Source organism: Dendrobates tinctorius, unplaced genomic scaffold (assembly GCF_039654945.1).
Source record: "Dendrobates tinctorius isolate UK_male_01 unplaced genomic scaffold, ASM3965494v1 ptg000249l, whole genome shotgun sequence".
Taxonomy (NCBI): domain Eukaryota; kingdom Metazoa; phylum Chordata; class Amphibia; order Anura; family Dendrobatidae; genus Dendrobates; species Dendrobates tinctorius.
In genome coordinates this window covers 4,300,894-4,320,216 of record NW_027361916.1, presented here as the reverse complement: position 1 = coordinate 4,320,216, position 19,323 = coordinate 4,300,894, and the positions used below count along the sequence as shown (strand labels likewise).

The 19,323-nt window shown below is 42.9% G+C and overlaps 1 protein-coding gene across 1 annotated transcript; it reads right to left on the bottom strand.

Moving 5' to 3' along the window:
* Nucleotides 1-9,052: 9,052 nt before the first annotated feature.
* On the bottom strand, nt 9,053-18,028 carry LOC141063294 (uncharacterized). Its single transcript, XM_073557351.1, is given in 6 exon segments — nt 9,053-11,674; nt 17,085-17,175; nt 17,374-17,471; nt 17,555-17,678; nt 17,761-17,991; nt 17,993-18,028. Coding segments are annotated over 6 exon segments (2,169 nt in total). The 3' UTR covers nt 9,053-10,085.
* Nucleotides 18,029-19,323: the final 1,295 nt, after the last annotated feature.

Sequence of the window (19,323 nt, the reverse complement as noted above, 5' to 3'; positions counted from 1 at the left end):
TTTGTTCATTGTCCGCTGTGACCGTGCCACTTTTATTACGAATTCTGGCAATCCTGGTTGCTTGTCTGAAAGGTTTAGTGAGAGAGGCCAGTAACCTTCCCGGCCTGTTCCCCCATTTAAAGTATTTGTGTTTTTGATAGTCTAGACTGTACAGCGCACTCTCGTGCTCAATATTTTCGGCAGTCTCTTTAGCCTCTATGAATTTTTGTTTATTTGTGGGGGTATTAGAACATTTTAAATTTTTATATGCCTGGGTCAATTCTTCCTGAGCTGCCAACGCGGCCTCTAATAATTTTTTCCATTTATTCCCGACATATGAGACGACTTGTCCCCTTAAAACTGCCTTAGAGGCGGCCCAAAATAAATGAGGATCAGCACAGTGCTCCCTAATTGTCTTCTTTGTATGTATTCCACGACATCTGCAGATAAGCCTTAAAATCATCAGACGAGTATAGTTAAGAGGGAAGCCTCCACCTCTTTTCCTTGCATGCCGGATTTACCAATCTAGATTTGAAAACCACCTGGGCGTGATCAGATATCTGAACATCCAAGATATCTGTTGATAGAACAAGGGACACCATCAATAATCCCAATAACCAATAGTCTAATCTTGCATGTGTATTATGAACATGAGTGTAGTGCGAGAAATCTTTATCAGTAGGATGCTGCCACCTCCAAATATACGTCAACCCCAAATGATCCATCAGCCTCTGGATGAGACCTTCATGTTTGGTAGCTCCATGGTTGTGTAATCCTGATCTATCCATAGACATATCATGTGCTTCATTAAAGTCCCCCCCAATTATCAAATTGGTTGTGTCCCAACCCGCCAACTTAGAGAGTAACTGAGTCTGAAACTGCGAGTCTGGGCCATTAGGTGCGTAAATATTTACCAAATTATAGCAAACTCCTATTTTTATTTTGACTATTAAAATTCTCCCCATTGGGTCCTCCCAGGTGTCCAAAATATCATAATTAAGACATTTATTGATAAGTATCGCCACCCCCTCTCTGTTTTTTGGAATATGATGCCTCAGCCCACAACGTGTATTTTTCACTGAATAAAGATGGATGCTTATCCCTCACCCAATGGGTTTCCTGTAAAAAGACTATATGAAAATTAAAGCGTTGTAAGTAATGCATAACCTTTTTCCTCTTGACTGGAGTGTTTAAGCCATTCACATTCCAAGAACACCAATATAATGAATGCATTGTGGACAAAGAAGTACTGCTATTATCTATCATTTAACCTATACCAGAACGTGGTGTAATCTTCCCAAATAATATCAGATGCGTATGAACCCCACACCCATCCCAGCGAGTGGGCGTAGAGGCCACATCAACAAAAAGGTGCGATGAACATATGTAGGAACTCACCCACCCCACCCTTAACAATCTAACCCCGCCAGGAAACATGCTCAAAGGAGATATGATGGCGAACTTGTTTGGAGAAAGGAGATTAATATCTCAACAAAATAAAACACAACACTAAGCATCAAAGACAACAAAAGCGAACAAAAGCGAAGCCACCCTGCTAGGTGACAAAGTGGTGAAAAACATCAATTGCATTCATCAGGTCTTGTCTGAGGTCTGCACTGCAGCTTGACTATCTGCTTGAAGATGCTGCAAAGCCTTTTCTGGCTCCGTAAAGATCCAGTTTTTCCCATTCAAAGAAAAGTGTAGAATTGCAGGGAATTGGAGCCCAAAACGGATACCTTTATCCACCAACATGGCACATCCGGGATGAAAAGCTTTACGTTTGGCTGCCACCGCAGCCGAGTAATCCTGGAAGAGAAAGTTTATGATGCTCATAGGATAATGGTTGCTTCTTCCTGTATGCCGATAGCAATCTGATTTTATCTTGGAAATCCAGGACCCTGAAGATTACCGGACGTGGTCTGGAATCCATATCATTCCTAGGAGGGCCCAGGTGATGAACTCTCTCGATCTTCAGGGCACCTGAGGGCAGTGGTAAATTTAGTGGCTTTGGGAGCCATTCTGACACTATCCCCATCAAATCAGGCATTTTGATCGATTCGGGGAGGCCAACAAGCTTCAGATTATTACGCTAAGATCTGTTCTCTAGATCCTCGACTTTATCCAGAAGAAATGTGACATCTTTATCCCTCCGTTCTAGCTTCCTGGAGAGCTCTGTAACTATGTCCTCCAGATCTGACATTCTTTGTTCTGCAGCTGTTATGCGTGCCCCTGTGGTTAACCTGAGCGGCGATAGCATCCAAAGTTGACTGAAATGCCACCAGTCGAGAGTCTATTTTCGGCATTAAAATATCCGTAATGGCCTGAGCAATAGATTGCGTATCCTCCCGTTCTGCATCAGCGGTCATCTTAGGTGGGGAGGTAGTATTCTGGTGCCTAGTCGAGGGTCTTTTGGATTTTCCAGATTTGGCTACGAATTTTTCCATAGTGAAAAAGAGACCTGATGAGCTTGTGTAGGTTTGGCAGTGGCGTCGCTATTGAATATCTGCCTCACATGTAACTGCCCCGGTTACCTTGCAATCCGGTGATGCAGCGGGGAGCACTCCAGCGTGTGCCCCATGTATTGGAATCCACGTTTCACGTGGATGTCAGCGCTGCCTGCGCCTAGGACCTCCGGGATTCCCGGAGAGCTGGTCCCGCTATCAGGGGAATCTTGCCCGGGCCTTATCCTTGCTGCCCGCTCAGTGCTGCGGTGTGATGGCAGCGGATTCAATCTGCCGTCACGGAGCTCAATTAAAATGCGGCCATCTTCAAGCTCCGCCCCCTGAAGGCCCCGAGAGTCAAGTTTTACTTAACAGACACCTGCCCTTTAAATGTCCGGGCGATCAGTAAGGGTTATATAAAGAATTATGTGACGAGATTTCAGCAAAATTATATATCGAGAGTTCAGTAAAAGTAACGAGAATTCCATGAAAGTTATACAACTAGAGATGGGTTTTGGTTAATATCTTGAGGGGATTATGTTTGATGCTGTATTTCTCTTAAGGCCAATGTGCGATTATTCAGATAGCACAGCGTTTGTTGTCTTACTGTCTCAGCGAGGACAGCTCGAGTACAGGACTGCCGTGCACTTCATTCCTTCTGTTATAGCTGCTGCAGCTCCGTGCCTTTAGACTAGTGTCTGGAGAGCGGGTGGCAATGTGTTCCTTTGTATCTCAGCCTTGCCTGCTGATCTGTTGTCAGTGTCTTCACCCTGTTGCCCCCCAGCTCCCTGAGCTCTTCCCCTGTGTTTCTCTGCATGCGGTGAGTCTTGTGATTTATAATTGTCCCTTTATGTTCTTTTTAATTTTAAAAGATAGCATTGGTAAATTTCTAAGCAACAAAAATCCGAAGGCAGAAATTATTGCCATATTATTAGAAAATCTAATAATAAATTTTTATGGAGCACCAAAAATCTTTATAGTTTTTTAAATAAAGATAATACCTTCCATAAAAACTCGTATATGGTAAAGTTGGAATCAGAACTAAATATTCTATTAACCACGAACAATGGGAAAACGCTATCAGAAACTCATATTCGTCCAATATTTCTATGATCCTTCACGAGGCTTCCTATAAAACCCTCGTTAGATGGCGTTACACCCCTTCTCACCTAGCTCATATTGACCAAAAGAACTCACCCTTATGTTGGAGAAATTGCGGACTACATGGTAATCTTCTAAAGTTAAAAGCCTGTGGAAACAGGTATCGATATATGGACTCCCTTCTCAAGAGGCATTACCCGTTAACTCCAAAAGCCGCTCTTCTCTCTATTGACCTTGAAGAGTTCGACCCTTCGATAAGGTTTGTTTTAATACATATTTTCCTGGTGGTTAGGAATTCCCGGGCATTGTACTGGAAAAGAGTGGATGTGCCAAAGTTTTCAGACATTTTGGAGAAAATCTCTTCGCACTACTCTTTGGAACTACGCTTCGCTATTATTAATGATAACTTAAAGAAACACGCAAAGAAATGGGACAAATGGAAATCAATTCCTGTTACGGCTTAAACCAAAGATATACTTTATTGTCCAAATAATAAACATCTGCGCTACGGTACGGCTGATGGAATACTCCAACAGATCTGGTCAACATATAACCTTTTTTTTTATTATACTGATCATTAAGTGCCAACAGTTTTTTTATGTTATAAACTTATGTTAGATAAAGCTTATACAGTTTACATCTGCATTAATTTCATATGCAAAGCTATGGAAATGTATATTTGGAGTTTTCTAGTTTTTATTGTCACCCCATTTCCCCTTCCCTTTCCTCCCCCTCTCCTTATTGTACCCCCTCCCCCTTTTCCTAAAACCTTACATTTCCCTCCTCACTCCTCCCTTTATTAAAACTTCCAAATCAATAAAAACAGTTAAATACATATAAAAAATAAAAGAAAAATTTCCCATATTCTGAACATGAAAAAGGCTTCTCCCCTGTGTGGGTTCTCTGGTGCATAACAAAATCTGGTTTTTGGCTAAAACACTTCCCGCATTCTAAGCAGGAGAAATGGCTTCTCCCCTGTGTGAGTTTTCTGGTGCTTAACAAAATTTGATTTCTGTGTAAAACATTTCCCACATTCTGTGGGTGCACACATCCCCTCAGCAAAGCATCCCAGCAGCTAAACATCTAGAAGAAGCAATTAATCCATGGCAGGGAATTAACATCCATCTTCTCTCTTCACACAGGTACAACCTCTGCTTGCTGTTCTCTGCTGTTTATCATCCTGCAACATTTCTTTTAATGGTATAGAACATAGAACTCTGCTGTCTATCAACTACTGCCAAGTTATCCTGTAACAACTTTAATGTCTTATAACATAGAACTCTGCTTGCTGAATTATTTCTATAATTCATCTGTTGCATTGTACTCAATACTCACTGCTGTACAACCATGGCTGGGGTCATTGTAGATATTATCTTGGGAAAGGTGTTATAGCATAGATATGGTACCAGGACAAGTGTTTTTGATCATCTATCCACCCCCTGGTGTTGGAACAGCTGCTAAATTATCCCAAATGAGCTCCCACAATCCCTCTCTCCTGACCCTGCAGTGTGGCCTATAAATTTAGAAGCATTCTAAGGTGTGCATGCCATGTGGGGTGCACGCATCTCCTCAGCCAAGCATCCCAGCAGCTAAGCATATAGATGAAGCAGTTAATCCATGGCAGTTTGTCAGGGCAGGAGCCAGGTAACTCACACTTTGCTTTCCCTTTTAGCCATGTGCTTTATTTCTATCCCCCTGTGTTCCGTTGCCATCCACATTCATTGCCCCATCCCCCCTCCATTAAGACTCATACACATCAGCCCCTCTATACTTCCCTCTCCCATGTACAGCTCCTATGCAATTCTCACCTTCCTGAAAAACCTCAGCCCATCTTGCCTAAACACATCGCACAAAAAACTTCTGACAATTCCAATAACTACTTGCTCTTTATCTTCCTACTCCTACTGATTTTAGGGGACATCTTCTCCAATCCTGGTCCACAAACCCTCAACCCCTACCCTACTTCACATCGAAACCTTACTAACCTTATCAATATTAGCTGCACTCCCTCATTTCCTTCTTTTAATTGTGCCCGCTGATATCCACGGTCTGTATGTAACAAACTTGATTTCCTGCACAATTACTTTCTGAATAGCTCTCTTAATCAGTTGGTCCTCACTGAAACCTGGATTCAGGATTCTGACCCTGTCTCCCCTGCTGCCATTTCCCATGTTGGCTTACAATTCTCCCATTCCCCAAGACCCACAAACAGACTTGGTGGTGAAGTCGGCATACTTCTGTCCCCACAATAAACTTTCCAGGTCATCCCCCCAGTTCCATCACTCTCATTCCCTTCTTTTGAGGACCACACCATCAGGCACTTCTGTCCCCTCTCCCCCAGAGTAGTGGTCATATTCCAGCCCCCAGGCTCATTCACCCACTTCCTGGACTGTTTCTCTGCCTGGCTGTCGCAATTCATGTCTTCAGAACTACCAACCATTATGCTGGGAGACTTCACCATCCCCATTAACAGCCCTACTTCCACATCTGTATCCCAGCTTCTGTTACTAACCACAGCTCTCAACCTTTCAAACACACAAAGATGGTAATACCCTTGACCTGATCTTTGTCTGGCTCTGTTCAATCTCCTACCTTGATAACTCACTGCTTCCTCTCTCTGACCACAACATTCTCTCCTTCACGCTCACAATTCCTTGCCCACCCCAGCACACTCCTACCTACTACACATTCAGAAATCTACAAGCCATTAACCTTCATACACTTTCAGACTCCCTACACTCATCACCGTCCCCAATCTCCTCTTTTTTCCATTCCTGATCTGGCTGTACACCACTACAATGACACTCTCAGAAGCACCCTTGACCAAGTCGCTCCCCTCAACCTCTGAACTTCCAAGCACAGAATAAAACAGCCCTGGCTCACATCACAAACTCAACTTCTTCAGCAATGCTCTGAGTATTGAACTCTTATGGAGGAAAACTCTCCCACCAGAAGACTTCATCCACTTCAAATTTATGTTAAGAACCTATAACTCTGCCCTTCACCTCGCCAAACAGACCTACTTCACCACCCTGATCTCCTCACTATCCGACAACCCCAATAAACTTTTTGACACCATTCACTCCCTCCTCAGGCCAAAAGCACAAGCCCTTATCACAGACATTTGTGCTGATGACCTGGCCTCCCACTTTACAGAGGAAATAGATAATATCTATCAGGAAATCCACTCCCAGACACCAGGTGCTGTGAGTCTCATCCCTCCCTGCATTTCCCCTGGCTCATGCTCCACATTTGATCCCATCACAGAAGAAGTCTCCAGGCTCCTCTCTTCTTGGCCAACTACGTGCTCTACTGACCCCATTCCCTCACATCTACTCCAGTCTCTCTTTCTAGTCGTCACAACCCACCTAACTAAAATCGTTAATCTCTCCCTCTCATCGGACATTTTCCCCTCCTCTTTCAAACGCACTATCATTACTCCATTATTAAAGAAACTTGCTCTCGACCCATCCTGCACAAACAACTACAGACCAGTCTCCAATCTCCCCTTCATCTCTAAACTCTTGAAGTGCATGGTCTACTCCCACCTTACCTGTTACCTCTCAATTCACTCCCTCCTAGACACTTCACAGTCCGGCTTCTGCCCCCCTACATTCGACTGAAACTGCACTCATTAAAGTGACCAATGACCTTCTGATGGCAAAATGTAACGGTGACCACTCTCTTCTCATTTTTCTTGACTTTTCTGCAACTTTTGACACTGCTGACCACCATCTCCTACTCTCTAGGCTCCAGTCACTAGGCATTAAGGACACTGCTCTCTCCTGGTTCTCTTCCCATCTCTCTGACTGCTCCATCAGTGTTTTGTTCACTGGCTCCACTTTATCTCCTCTTCCTCTCACTGTTGGGGTACCTCAGTGCCCAGTACTTGTCCCCCTTCTCTTCTCTCTCTACATGGCCCCAATTGGACAGACTATCAGCAGATTTGGGTTTCAGTACCATCTTTATGCTGGTGACACACAACTATACACGTCATCCCCCGACCTTACCCCCGCTGTACTACATAACGCCAGTGACTGTCTGACCGCAGTCTCCAACATCATGACCGCTCTCTATCTGAAACTCAACCTTTCCAAAACTGAACTTCTTCCGCTCCCACCGTCTACTAAACTCCCTAAATCTGACATTTCCCTCTCTGTGGGTGGCACCATAATTATACCCGGCAGCAGGCGTGCTGTCTGGGTGTTATGTTTGACACCAATCTCCTCTTCACTTCCCATATACAATGTCTTGCTCGCTCTTGCCACTTACACCTAAAGAACATCTCTAGAATCCGCCCTTTTCTCACCATGGAAACAACAAAAACCCTCACTGTCACCCTGATACACTCCCGCCTGGTCTACTGTAATGCTCTATTAATTGGCCTCCCCCTCACTTGACTTCCCCTCTCCAGTCCATCCTTAATGCAGCAGCCAGGGTCATCAATTTGGCTAATAGGTACTCGGATGCGTCCGCTCTATACCAGTCATTATACTGGCTGCCCATTCATTATAGGATCCAATTCAAAGTACTTGTTCTCACCCACAAAGTTCTCCACAGTGCGGCACCCCCTTTCATCTCCTGCTTCATTTCTGTCTATCGGCCTAGCCGATCGCTGTGCTCTTTAAACGACTTTTGACTAACCTCTGCACTAATCCGTACCTCCCACTCCCGACTCCAAGATTTCTCCCGTGTTGCACCAATCCTCTAGAATGCTCTACCACAAGAAATTTGGACCAGCCACAACTTGCCCAGTTTTAGGCATTCCCTCAAAACACATTTGTTCAGAGCGGCCTATCACATTCCCTAATCAAAAAACATTTTATTTGTAAGTGTGCGTATGTAGCCAATTCACTATCTCTATCTATCCGCCACTCCCTCAAGATGACTGGAATATCATTGTAAATACACACCTGTACTTTATCTCCCCCACCTCATTGTACAGGGTGGGCAATTTATATGGATACACCTTAATAAAATGGGAATGGTTTGTGATATCAGCTTCCTGTTTGTGGCATGGCACATTAGTATATGGGAGGTGGAAAACTTTTCAAGATGGGTGGTGACCATGGTGGCCATTTTGAAGTCGGCCATTTTGGATCCAACTTTATTTTTTTTCAATGGGAAGAGGGTCATGTGACACATCAAACTTATTGAGAATTTCACAAGAAAAACAAAAGTGTTCTTGGTTTTAACATAACTGTATTCTTTCATGAGTTATTTTCAAGTTTCTCTTTGTTTACAGCCATTGACATGTTGCACAGGTTAACACGTGAGGAATGGATAGAAATTATTTTGATGTCTGTTGAACGCAAGAAAACTGTCACAATTCCTGTTTTATTTAGGTGTATCCATATAAATGGCCCACCCAAAAAAGTTTGCCTCATCACTGAACATAATGTTCTGTGCAAACTGAGGGTCCTGTTCCAATTTTTGTTTTGCCCATTCTGCAAATTCAGCGCACCGATCTGGGTCACCAAGCATTCCCATTTTATTTAGGTGTAGCCATATAAATAGCCCAGCCTGTAGATTGTACGCTCTCATGAGCAGGGTCGTTTTATTTTGCTTTAATTATTGTATTATTGTTAACGTTGTATTACAAAATCACGGAGGGCACCATCAAGAAGTCAAACCAATAGAGAGGGACCCAACCACCGAATGTCTTAACTAAATAGTACACAAGCACAGGCAAAGAAGACATACACAAACGGCAGGGATCACCATGAAAACAATCACAATGTCACCCGATGAAGTCACGACGGTGACGATCCGCGTCGGGTTATGGGAGCGACACTATGCCCCTCCATACTCATCTATGCATAGTGGCTATCTATACTGAATGAGTATCTCCTATTTCAGCTTGCTGGGGTGGTAAAGTATTCTAGGAAGGGTTGCTAATTTTCTTGCTACTGGCGCTATTTTTTACCCTTTGGTATATTGATTTATTGGATATTGGTTGGTGTTCCAACCTCTATCCTAATGGACTGTTAACCCTATCCCTACTATCTATAGCTGTGATTCTTTGCTTCAGCAATTTTGTATAGTTTATCTGCACATTATCATTGGCTGCAGCTAGGAATTTAGGCTTACACTCTGGTGCAAAAATACTGTCTTATATTTGTATAGGTCATTTTTTTGTATTTCTTGTGTTTATAAATCGAATTTACAACTAGGAATTTTTCCTGTACTTTAACACAAGACCTCTTCTTATTATAATGGTATATATTGTGGACATGCTGCATGTGACATTCTGTGCATAATTAGCGGATTTTGTACAGGGCTTGTGTTTGCTCCCATGTATACAGCTTATGGTTATTAACCACTGTATATTTTAAATGTTTTTAGTATTTTTTTGTGCTTTGTGTGTTCTAAAAAAAAAAATTTGTGATTATTTTCATGGTGATCCCTGCTGTTTGTGTATGTCTTTTTTGCCTCTGGTTGTGTATTATTGTTGACCTTGTTACGACTGTTGTGTTTGAAACTGTTAAACTGTCAACGCTGCGTAATATGTTGGCGCTATATAAATAACGATTATTAGTATTATTATTATGAACAGGAAAAAGGCTACTCCCTTGTGTGAGTTCTCTGGTGCCTAACAACATTTAATTTATGTGTAAACCATTTCCCACATTCTGAACAGGAAAAAGGCTTCTCCCCTGTGTGAGTTCTATGGTGATTAACCAAACCTGAATTCTGGATAAAACACTTCCCACATTGTGAACAGGAAAAAGGCTTCTCCCCTGTGTGGGTTCGTTGGTGCTTAACCAAATCTGAATTCTTGTTAAAACACTTCCCACATTCTGAACAGGAAAAAGGCATCTCCCCTATGTGGGTTCGCTGGTGAATAACTAGCCTTGATTTCTGGCGAAAACACATCCCACATTCTGAACAGCAAAAAGGCTTCTCCCCTGTGTGAATTCTATGGTGATTAACCAAATCTGAATTCTGGATAAAACACTTCCCACATTCTAAACAGGAAAAAGGCTTATCCCCTGTGTGGGTTCGTTGGTGCTTAACCAAATCTGAATTCTTGTTAAAACACTTCCCACATTCTGAACAGGAAAAAGGCATCTCCCCTATGTGGGTTCGCTGGTGAATAACTAGCCTTGATTTCTGGCGAAAACACATCCCACATTCTGAACAGCAAAAAGGCTTCTCCCCTGTGTGAATTCTATGGTGATTAACCAAATCTGAATTCTGGATAAAACACTTCCCACATTCTAAACAGGAAAAAGGCTTATCCCCTGTGTGGGTTCGTTGGTGCTTAACCAAATCTGAATTCTTGTTAAAACACTTCCCACATTCTGAACAGGAAAAAGGCTTCTCCCCTATGTGGGTTCGCTGGTGAATAACTAGACTTGATTTCTGGTGAAAACACATCCCACATTCTGAACAGCAAAAAGGCTTCTCCCCTGTGTGAGTTCTCTGGTGATTAACAAAATCTGATTTCTGTATAAAACATTTCCCACATTCTGAACAGGAAAAAGGCTTCTCCACTATGTGAATTCTCTGGTGCTTAACCAAAGATGATCTCTGGTTAAAATACTTCCCACATTCTGAACAGCAAAAAGGCTTCTCCCCTGTGTGACTTCTCTGGTGATTAACAAAATCTGATTTCTGTATAAAACATTTCCCACATTCTGAACAGGAAAAAGGTTTCTCACCTGTGTGAATTTTCTGGTGTCTAACAAGATTAGTTTTATGTTTAAAATATTTCCCATATTCTGAACAGGAAAAATGTTTCTCCTCTGTGTGAGTTCTCTCATGCCTAACCAGTTCTGAATTCCAGTTAAAGCATTTCCCACACTTGGAGCAAGAAAATCTTTTCTCCGCTGTGTGATTTTTTTGATGTTTAAGAAACGACTTTTTGAGGGGAAAACTATTTCTATATTCTGAATGTGAAAATGGCTTATTTTCTTTAGGAACAGTTTGTTTTTTAATGCCTCTTTTGTGACTTTGATTTTCTTTAGTAGTCAGTAATGAATCAGAAGATGGGACCTGTTTCATAGGATCAGATGACAGATCATTGCTGTGAATGAATGATGATATATCTGGAGTAATAGCATTCACTTCTGTTGTATCTTGTAGGATTTCAAGATCATCAGATTGAAAAATTGAAGATATCAGCTGTCCTGATCTCCTGGTAGAGTCATCTGCTAAGAAAAAAAACAATTATTTTGAATATAATATCCTTGAATTTTATATTTTTGAAAATGGCTACTTAAACTGTCTGTAAAAATGGAAAATTATATAAAAATATTGAATGACTGACCAAGACAATGACCGTTCACAGTCTAATAGAAAACCTTGTTGGATGAACCAGTAGTGTGTGATGTTCAACTGTTTGTTCATTCTGCCTCCCAAAAATAATAAATAAAAAGCAACCCATCAATGATATGTAGGCAAAAATACCACCAATAACAACTCCTACTCATCTCACAAAATACAAGTTCCCACTCAGGTCCATCATCTGTCATAGAAAAAACAGATGTCCACATTATTAGCGGCTCAACGACTCTTGAAAAGCAACATGGCTTCCATAAACAAATCCAGCAAAATGCACTCTTTCCAAGTCAACTCTCCCCCTCGCTTCTGTGCTTTGCAGTGTACCTAAACCACATTTACCATCCATGTATTTGGCATCACTGCAATGAGAAGGACCCACTTAGTTTTCTATGTGCGTGTCTAGTGGAGCACAATCCGGACATTATGTGCTGGGCAATAATATGGCATATTTCTAATCTTCACTCTCCAACATCCCCTGTGTGCTAATTTCCGCAAAGTGCCTGTGGAGTCAAAATAGTCACTACTCCTATAGATTAATTGACCGAGGGTTATAATTTCCAAAATGTAGTCACTTTATGAGGATTTCTACTGCTCTGGATTTCTGACATTTTGTCATATTGAGACTTGCGCAAACGGTATGTCCCATTTTCTCTGGGATCTGCTCCTGTGATGGCTGCTTCTGTCACTAGGTGCCATCTTAGGCCACTTTCACACTTCAGGCTTTCGGTATCCGGCATGGTGCGGCGAAAAACCAGACTGCCGGATCCGGTGCCTGTTACGAACAGATCCGGCTTTTTCCCCGTGCTGTATCATTGCTGCCGCATTGCGCCAGATGGCAATGCGGCGCGTCCGTTTTTTCCGGATCCGGAGAAAATAGCCGGTCCGGCGTCTGGAAAAAACGTTGCATGCAACGTTTTTTTTGCAATGCCGGACCAGTTTTTCGCACTGCGCATGCCCGGAAACCTTCTCTGCCAGGAATATATCCGGCAGAAAGAAGGATCCGGTGTCTGCGTTTGCGGCCGGATCCGGTAGTCCGGTTTTTCACTGCACCATGCCGGATACCGAAAGCCTGAAGTGTGAAAGCGGCCTTATTCATTCTCCAGGCAGCACCGGTGATGGAGGCAACGTTAGAAACAGAAGCTGTAAGCGGCACAGGCACTGTTCAGCCACTAAGATTAGGGTGCCTGGGACCAGTAGTACCATCCAGTCTGGCAGTATATATGTGTGTGTGCTGTCCAGTTGAAGTTATCTGCTCCCTGCTTCAGCCAATTGGAAAGCACCGCACCGTACTAAAGATTGAAGCATATTACCGAAGGCTGTCAGATACAGCTTTGGCCTGCTCTGGTTCAGTCCTCGGTGCTCAGCTCCCGGCTTGTGTATTTGCTTCCTGTTATGAACCCGCTCTGTTTACGGACTACTCTTGCGTCTTATAACTTTTTATTTTCTCTCCTCTCCTGGTTCTGACTCGACATCTATTCTTCTTGCTATTTCACACCTCAAAATAGCAGGTAACACCATCACCCAAGCCTAGGAGTCTTTGTGTAAGTCCAGATCCATATAGAAGGGTTAAAGGGTGATGAGCAAGACAAACCCTTGGATCTGGAAAATGGAGTAGATAGCGCCAAGTCTCTTCATGGTGGACATCTTTTGAGCTGCCAATTGACCACGAACAATGCCCCCAATAAATTTTGTCGTCAAACTATTCCAGCAAAATTTGCCTTCATACAACTAAATGGCGCTCTTTCCCTTGTTAACCCTGCCATGTGCCCAGACAGTAGTGTACAACCGTATATAGGGTTTTGTCGCATTCAAGAGAAGTTGGAAAATAACTTGTAATGTCAATTTGTTTCCTATTATCCTTTGTGAAGAATTTCACAGTTATCACCACATAAATTGTCATACGTCAGATTTGAAAAATGGGGTCTGATTACGAAGGCAAAACTGGCTGCGAGAAGTGGTTAAATCAGCATTTTGGGCACTAACTACTGTAGTTGAAAACCGAAGATTGATCATTTCAGTAGATGTATTATTGTCTAACTCAACAATCTTCATCAGTAAAAATTGAGTAGTGGTGAAACCTCTCTGGGTAATTAGAGGATGGGGCTCGGTGACGTCACAATCTAAACTATTGTGAACACAAAAAGTCCCAATATAATTATATAGGAAAAAACTTGTATATGAAATCAAGCAAACAAGAACAATGGAGGAAACTGAACCACCACCATAGAGTATAATCCTAAAATGATTTTATTACGTATGTATTACAATCAAACAAAACTGCTGTATACCAGTAAAAAGGTCACCAACATAAGGTGCAAAATTAGCATGTAATACAGACATCACATTAAATATAAAAATATATATAAAACAGGCATAATAAAGTGCAATAGTGCATGAGCAAAATCCTGAAATTGTGCAATAAACTGCCTGTTAAACCATCCTCAATAAAATGTGCTAAGTGCCAAAAGCCAAGGAAAAAATAATAAGAGAATGGCCATACATAGACCTCAGCAGGCGCAAATCAGATTACGGTTTATTAGCTGGATTTAAACAAAGTAAGCCATACACTATGGAAGGTGTCTCCTCTCCCTTTTTTGCTCTGTTCATGGTTAGGTCGGTTTGTGACCATTCATTTCATTGTATTGAATTGGAGTTGTATTACAGCATTGGGTTACTTTGTTTAAATCCAGCTAATAAACCGTAATCTGATTTGCACCTGCTTAGGTCTATGTATGGCCATTCTCTTATTTTTTTTTCCTTGGCTTTTGGCACATTGCACATTTTATTGAGGATGGTTTAACAGGCAGTTTATTGCACAATTTCAGGATATTGTTCACGCACTATTGCACTTTATTATGCCTGTTTAATATATATTTTTACATTTAATGTGATGGCTGTATTACAAGCAAATTTTGCACCTTATGTTGGTGACCTGTCCCTTTTTACTGGTATACAGCTTTTTTGTTTGATTGTAATCTATATATATATGTATCACCAACCAATCACAAAGCATCTTTCATTTCACCAGAGCTGTTTAAAAGAAGCTGAACTGTGATTGGTTCCTATGAGCAACAGTTTTCCCACTCCACGACAACAACTCAGCAGACACTAACATGGTGGGAGAAATCTAGCATCCCCGGGAACATAAGCTCCAGCCATTGTCTGCCCCTCCAGAAAGGAGCAGAGAGCATATGACATAAATGAATCACCCCCTCCCTGCCCATATACCATCACATATCCTCCATCCCATAGGCACATCTTCCCTCTTAAAAGGATCTCCAGTATGGAATTAGGGCAAATCCATCCAGTGCTTTGGTTCTGACCCCAGGCCTCTCTTAAAGGGATCTCCGGTATGGAAGTCAGGGTAAATACCTCAGCGCTCTGATTCTAACCCCAGGCTGATGGGATAATGTGGGGTATTAGGGGTAGTAGTCCGGTGGATCTCGCTGATGGGATGATGTGGGATATTAGTGGTAGTAGTCCGGTGGCTCTGGTTGATGGGATGATGTGAGATATTAAGGGTAGTAGTCCGGTGGCTCTGGCTGATGGGATAATGTGGGGTATTAGGGGTAGTAGTCCAGTGGATCTCGCTGATAGGATGATGTGGGATATTAGTGGTAGTAGTCCGGTGGCTCTGGTTGATGGGATGATGTGAGATATTAAGGGTAGTAGTCAGGTGGCTCTGGCTGACGGGATGATGTGGGGTATTAGGGGTAGTACTCCGGTGGCTCTGACGGGATGATGTGAGATATTAAGGGTAGTAGTCAGGTGGCTCTGACGGGATAATGTGGGAAATTAGCGGTAGTAGTCCCCAACAACGTTAAACCGGAGATGCACTCATTTATGGTGGACCATTTGGGCTACTATGAGTCCTGACAAGAAGAGTAGAGAAAGTATTAGTTCTCCTCATTTTAGCAGAGATTGTGCAGTAATCTGAATTCCTTAGGATCAAAAGCATAATGTATTTTAAGACATGAATAGAAGAGAGCCCGCAGTGCAGTGACATCACGCAGACATAGGGCGGCAGCTCTTTCCTTTTCAAGCAGGTGGCAGGATCAGCGCAGCCGGCCTGAACGCTGCTAACTCGGCATCATCCTACACAGTATATATCCAAGACACAATGTGGCTTCATTATCGATTTGACCATCTCCTTAAGCGTATGGGGGCCCCTGACTACTCTGCCCAGCCATACACATAGACGTTTAGTAATGCATATATCAGTGTCATTTAGTGTATTTAGCGCATATCTATAGTATTTCTTAAAGAGATTGTCCAGCACTAGGACAAGCACTTCTTAAACTAAATCTTCGTCCCTGATAGAATAATAAAGCTTATACTCACCTGCCAATCTGGCTCCCTTCCAGCGGTGTTGGCACTCACTACATTGGGACTGCGATGTGGTGGAATGACAAGTGATGCCCAGCACCCAATCAGCGCTGGCGTCACTGTCTCCATCTTTGGACAAACTGAACATGAGAAGGAAGTCCGGGATGAGCTGCAGCTCTGTCTTCCTTTTCATGTTCAGTTTGTCCAAAGGTGGAGACAGTGACGCCAGCGCTGATTGGGTGCCGGGCACCACGTGTCACAACACCGCATCACAGTAGACTACCCCTATACATGTATATTACAGCCATAAACCACACAGAGCGTAGAGATATATCATGGCACAGGTGGAATGTGGTTTATGTAGTTTATGAAAATCCTGTTTCAATTTAGTTGGTTTTAAAAAGAAAAAAGAAATTGAAAACTCAGGCTAGGGGAAGCTCTGTCGTTATTGTACAGAAATTCACACTTGGCCTCACTGTACAATTAATGTTGTCGATTATAAAAACAAAGTTTGGGCAGAAAGACTGGACCTGGTCTTGTAGGGACCATGAGACATTCAGCAGCACAGAAGGGAGAGAAGATTCATCCAATAAGATCTCAGGGATCTAGGAAGCCAACAGCATCATTACCCTCCGCTTTCTCTTACAGGCCAAGCATAAGATTTTTCTTCAAGTGATTTTCTAACTTGTCAGCACATTCTACGTACGCTGTCATTTGACTTTATAGTTACAAATCTGGGCAGGTAACTGTCAGCATCTCCTAATCCCAGGGGGTAGGTGGATCCTCCAGGTTGTAAGTCATTAGAACAGTTTTGGGTGGAGGAGAATGTTGTGGTCCAGAGGCAAAATAGTGATCATGGTAATACGGCCGGACTACACCACCGATAAATCAGCCACAGCTGGTGACTGAGAGGAATCTGTGACTTCTCTGCATTCAGTGGTTACTACTCACCTGGGTAGTCATATGTGGGAATCTCCTCTTTACACCACTCATCACCTCTCACATAAGTCTCTGTAGTATTAATATGGGTCAGATCTTCACCCTGAAAGAAATATAGTAAAAGTCACAGACAGATGGAGAAGTCCCATCTATGATCAGCTCTAATCCTGCCATCTCCACCGCTCTCATTACACAAGTATAAAACATATAATACTGGTGGATAAAACAAGACTGAGCACAAGACCTTCACAGCCGTCTACACATCATAGGGGAGACCTCCTGACACCTTCTCTCCATCTACCTGATGATCCTGAGGAGCACTGGGATCTTTTTGGTTACAGTCCTGTGGAAGAAGAGGACGGGGACATCTCTCTGGTGTAGTCCTCTTACTGGATAGATCTGGAGGAAACACATACAGGGACTGAATTCATTCTCTACATACAGATAATTATAGGCCGTGTGTATTTAGTCCTGTCTATTACCTGGAGATGTGAGGGGCTGGGGAACCTCCATTATGACGTCCTTGTACAGATCTCTGTGTCCTTCTAAATACTCCCACTCCTCCATGGAGAAATAGACAGCGACATCCTGACACCTTATAGGAACCTGACACATACAATGATACTGTCATCCCCCGATCCCTTCATAGTGTTACTGTATAATGTCCCAGCATTCCCAGCAGTGTCACCTCTCCAGTCAGCAGCTCAATCATCTTGTAGAGGAGCTCTAAGATCTTCTGGTTGTTGATGTCCTCATGTAGCAGGGGGTGAGGTGCAGGCCCCGTGATTGGGCTCAGGGGTCTTCCACATCCCTCAGACACAGGGTCCTGACAGCGATCACTAGAGGTCTTCTTCACCACTGTGTAATCCTGGTAATGGAGAGACACATTAATAAATCTCACTCCAGACATTTCCAGAGTCCTCACCTCTCCAGTTCTGTCCATCTGTTATTCCCATAGATAAGAATGATGTAATGTGACGTCATCAGAATCTCTCACCTCTCCAGTGAGACGGAAGAGGATCTCTAGGGTGAGGTGTAACATCCTCTCCGCCATCTTGTCTCTGTCCATATCCATCCTTGATGGGTAAATCAGGAAAATTCTCTTATATAGAAGATCTTCACTGAGAGGATCTGATGTTGTAGAGACCTGAATGAGAAGAAGATGAGCCGATGTTCCAAGGATTCTTCTTGTGGGAATTGGCTGTGATATCCCCTGTGCAATATATTTCTAGTATTAATGTGCTCAGTAATGGGGGGGAATCTCCACAACCCTCCACCTGCAGAGCCGCACTCCACATATATGGCTGCTCTGTGCACAGGACCTGTGATGAGGTCACAGGAGGGGAGGAGTCAGGGGTCACATGATATCCGAAGTGAAGACGCTACATGGAGACTTCTCAGTCAGTGACATTCCCGCCATTATTTGCCCCACTGGATTCAATTTAGTCTGCAGTTGGACTTTAGCTATTAGATTTTCATCTATGGTGCACCAGATCATATATAAATTTTATTTTGATCAAGGTACCCTGGACCACTAGTATTCGAAATGAACAGCTCAATGTCCTGAATAATATTTGCCAAAAAAGTTATCAACTCTATGTGTAGTTATTATTATTATTAATTATAGTGCCATTTATTCCATGGCGCTTTACATGTGAGGAGGGGTATACATAATACATACAAGTACAGTAATGTTAAACAATACAAGTCACGACTGGTACAGGATGAGAGAGGACCCTGCCCGCGAGGGCTCACAATCTACAACGGGATGGGTGAGGATACAGTAGGCGAGGGTAGAGCTGGTCGTGCAGCGGTTTGGTCAATCGGTGGTTACTGCAGGTTATAGGCTTGTCGGAAGAGGTAGGTCTTCAGGCTCTTTTTGAAGGTTTCCATGGTAGGTGAGAGTCTGATATGTTGTGGTAGAGAGTTCCAGAGTAGAGGGGATGCGCGGGAGAAATCTTGTATGCGATTGTGGGAAGAGGAGATAAGAGGGGAGTATAGAAGGAGATCTTGTGAGGATCGGAGGTTTCGTGCAGGTAAGTACCGGGAGACGAGGTCACAGATGTACGGAGGACTCAGGTTGTGGATGGCTTCAGAAGTTATTCACGTAAATCGCTTATTTATGTATGTTAACAGAAACTTGGAAGAGTTTCACCAGTAACTTGCTCGGACTATCATCACAATGTACTTCATGGCCAGAATGTTGTGAACTACTTCCAGTAAGACATTAATTATTCACAGATTCAATGTA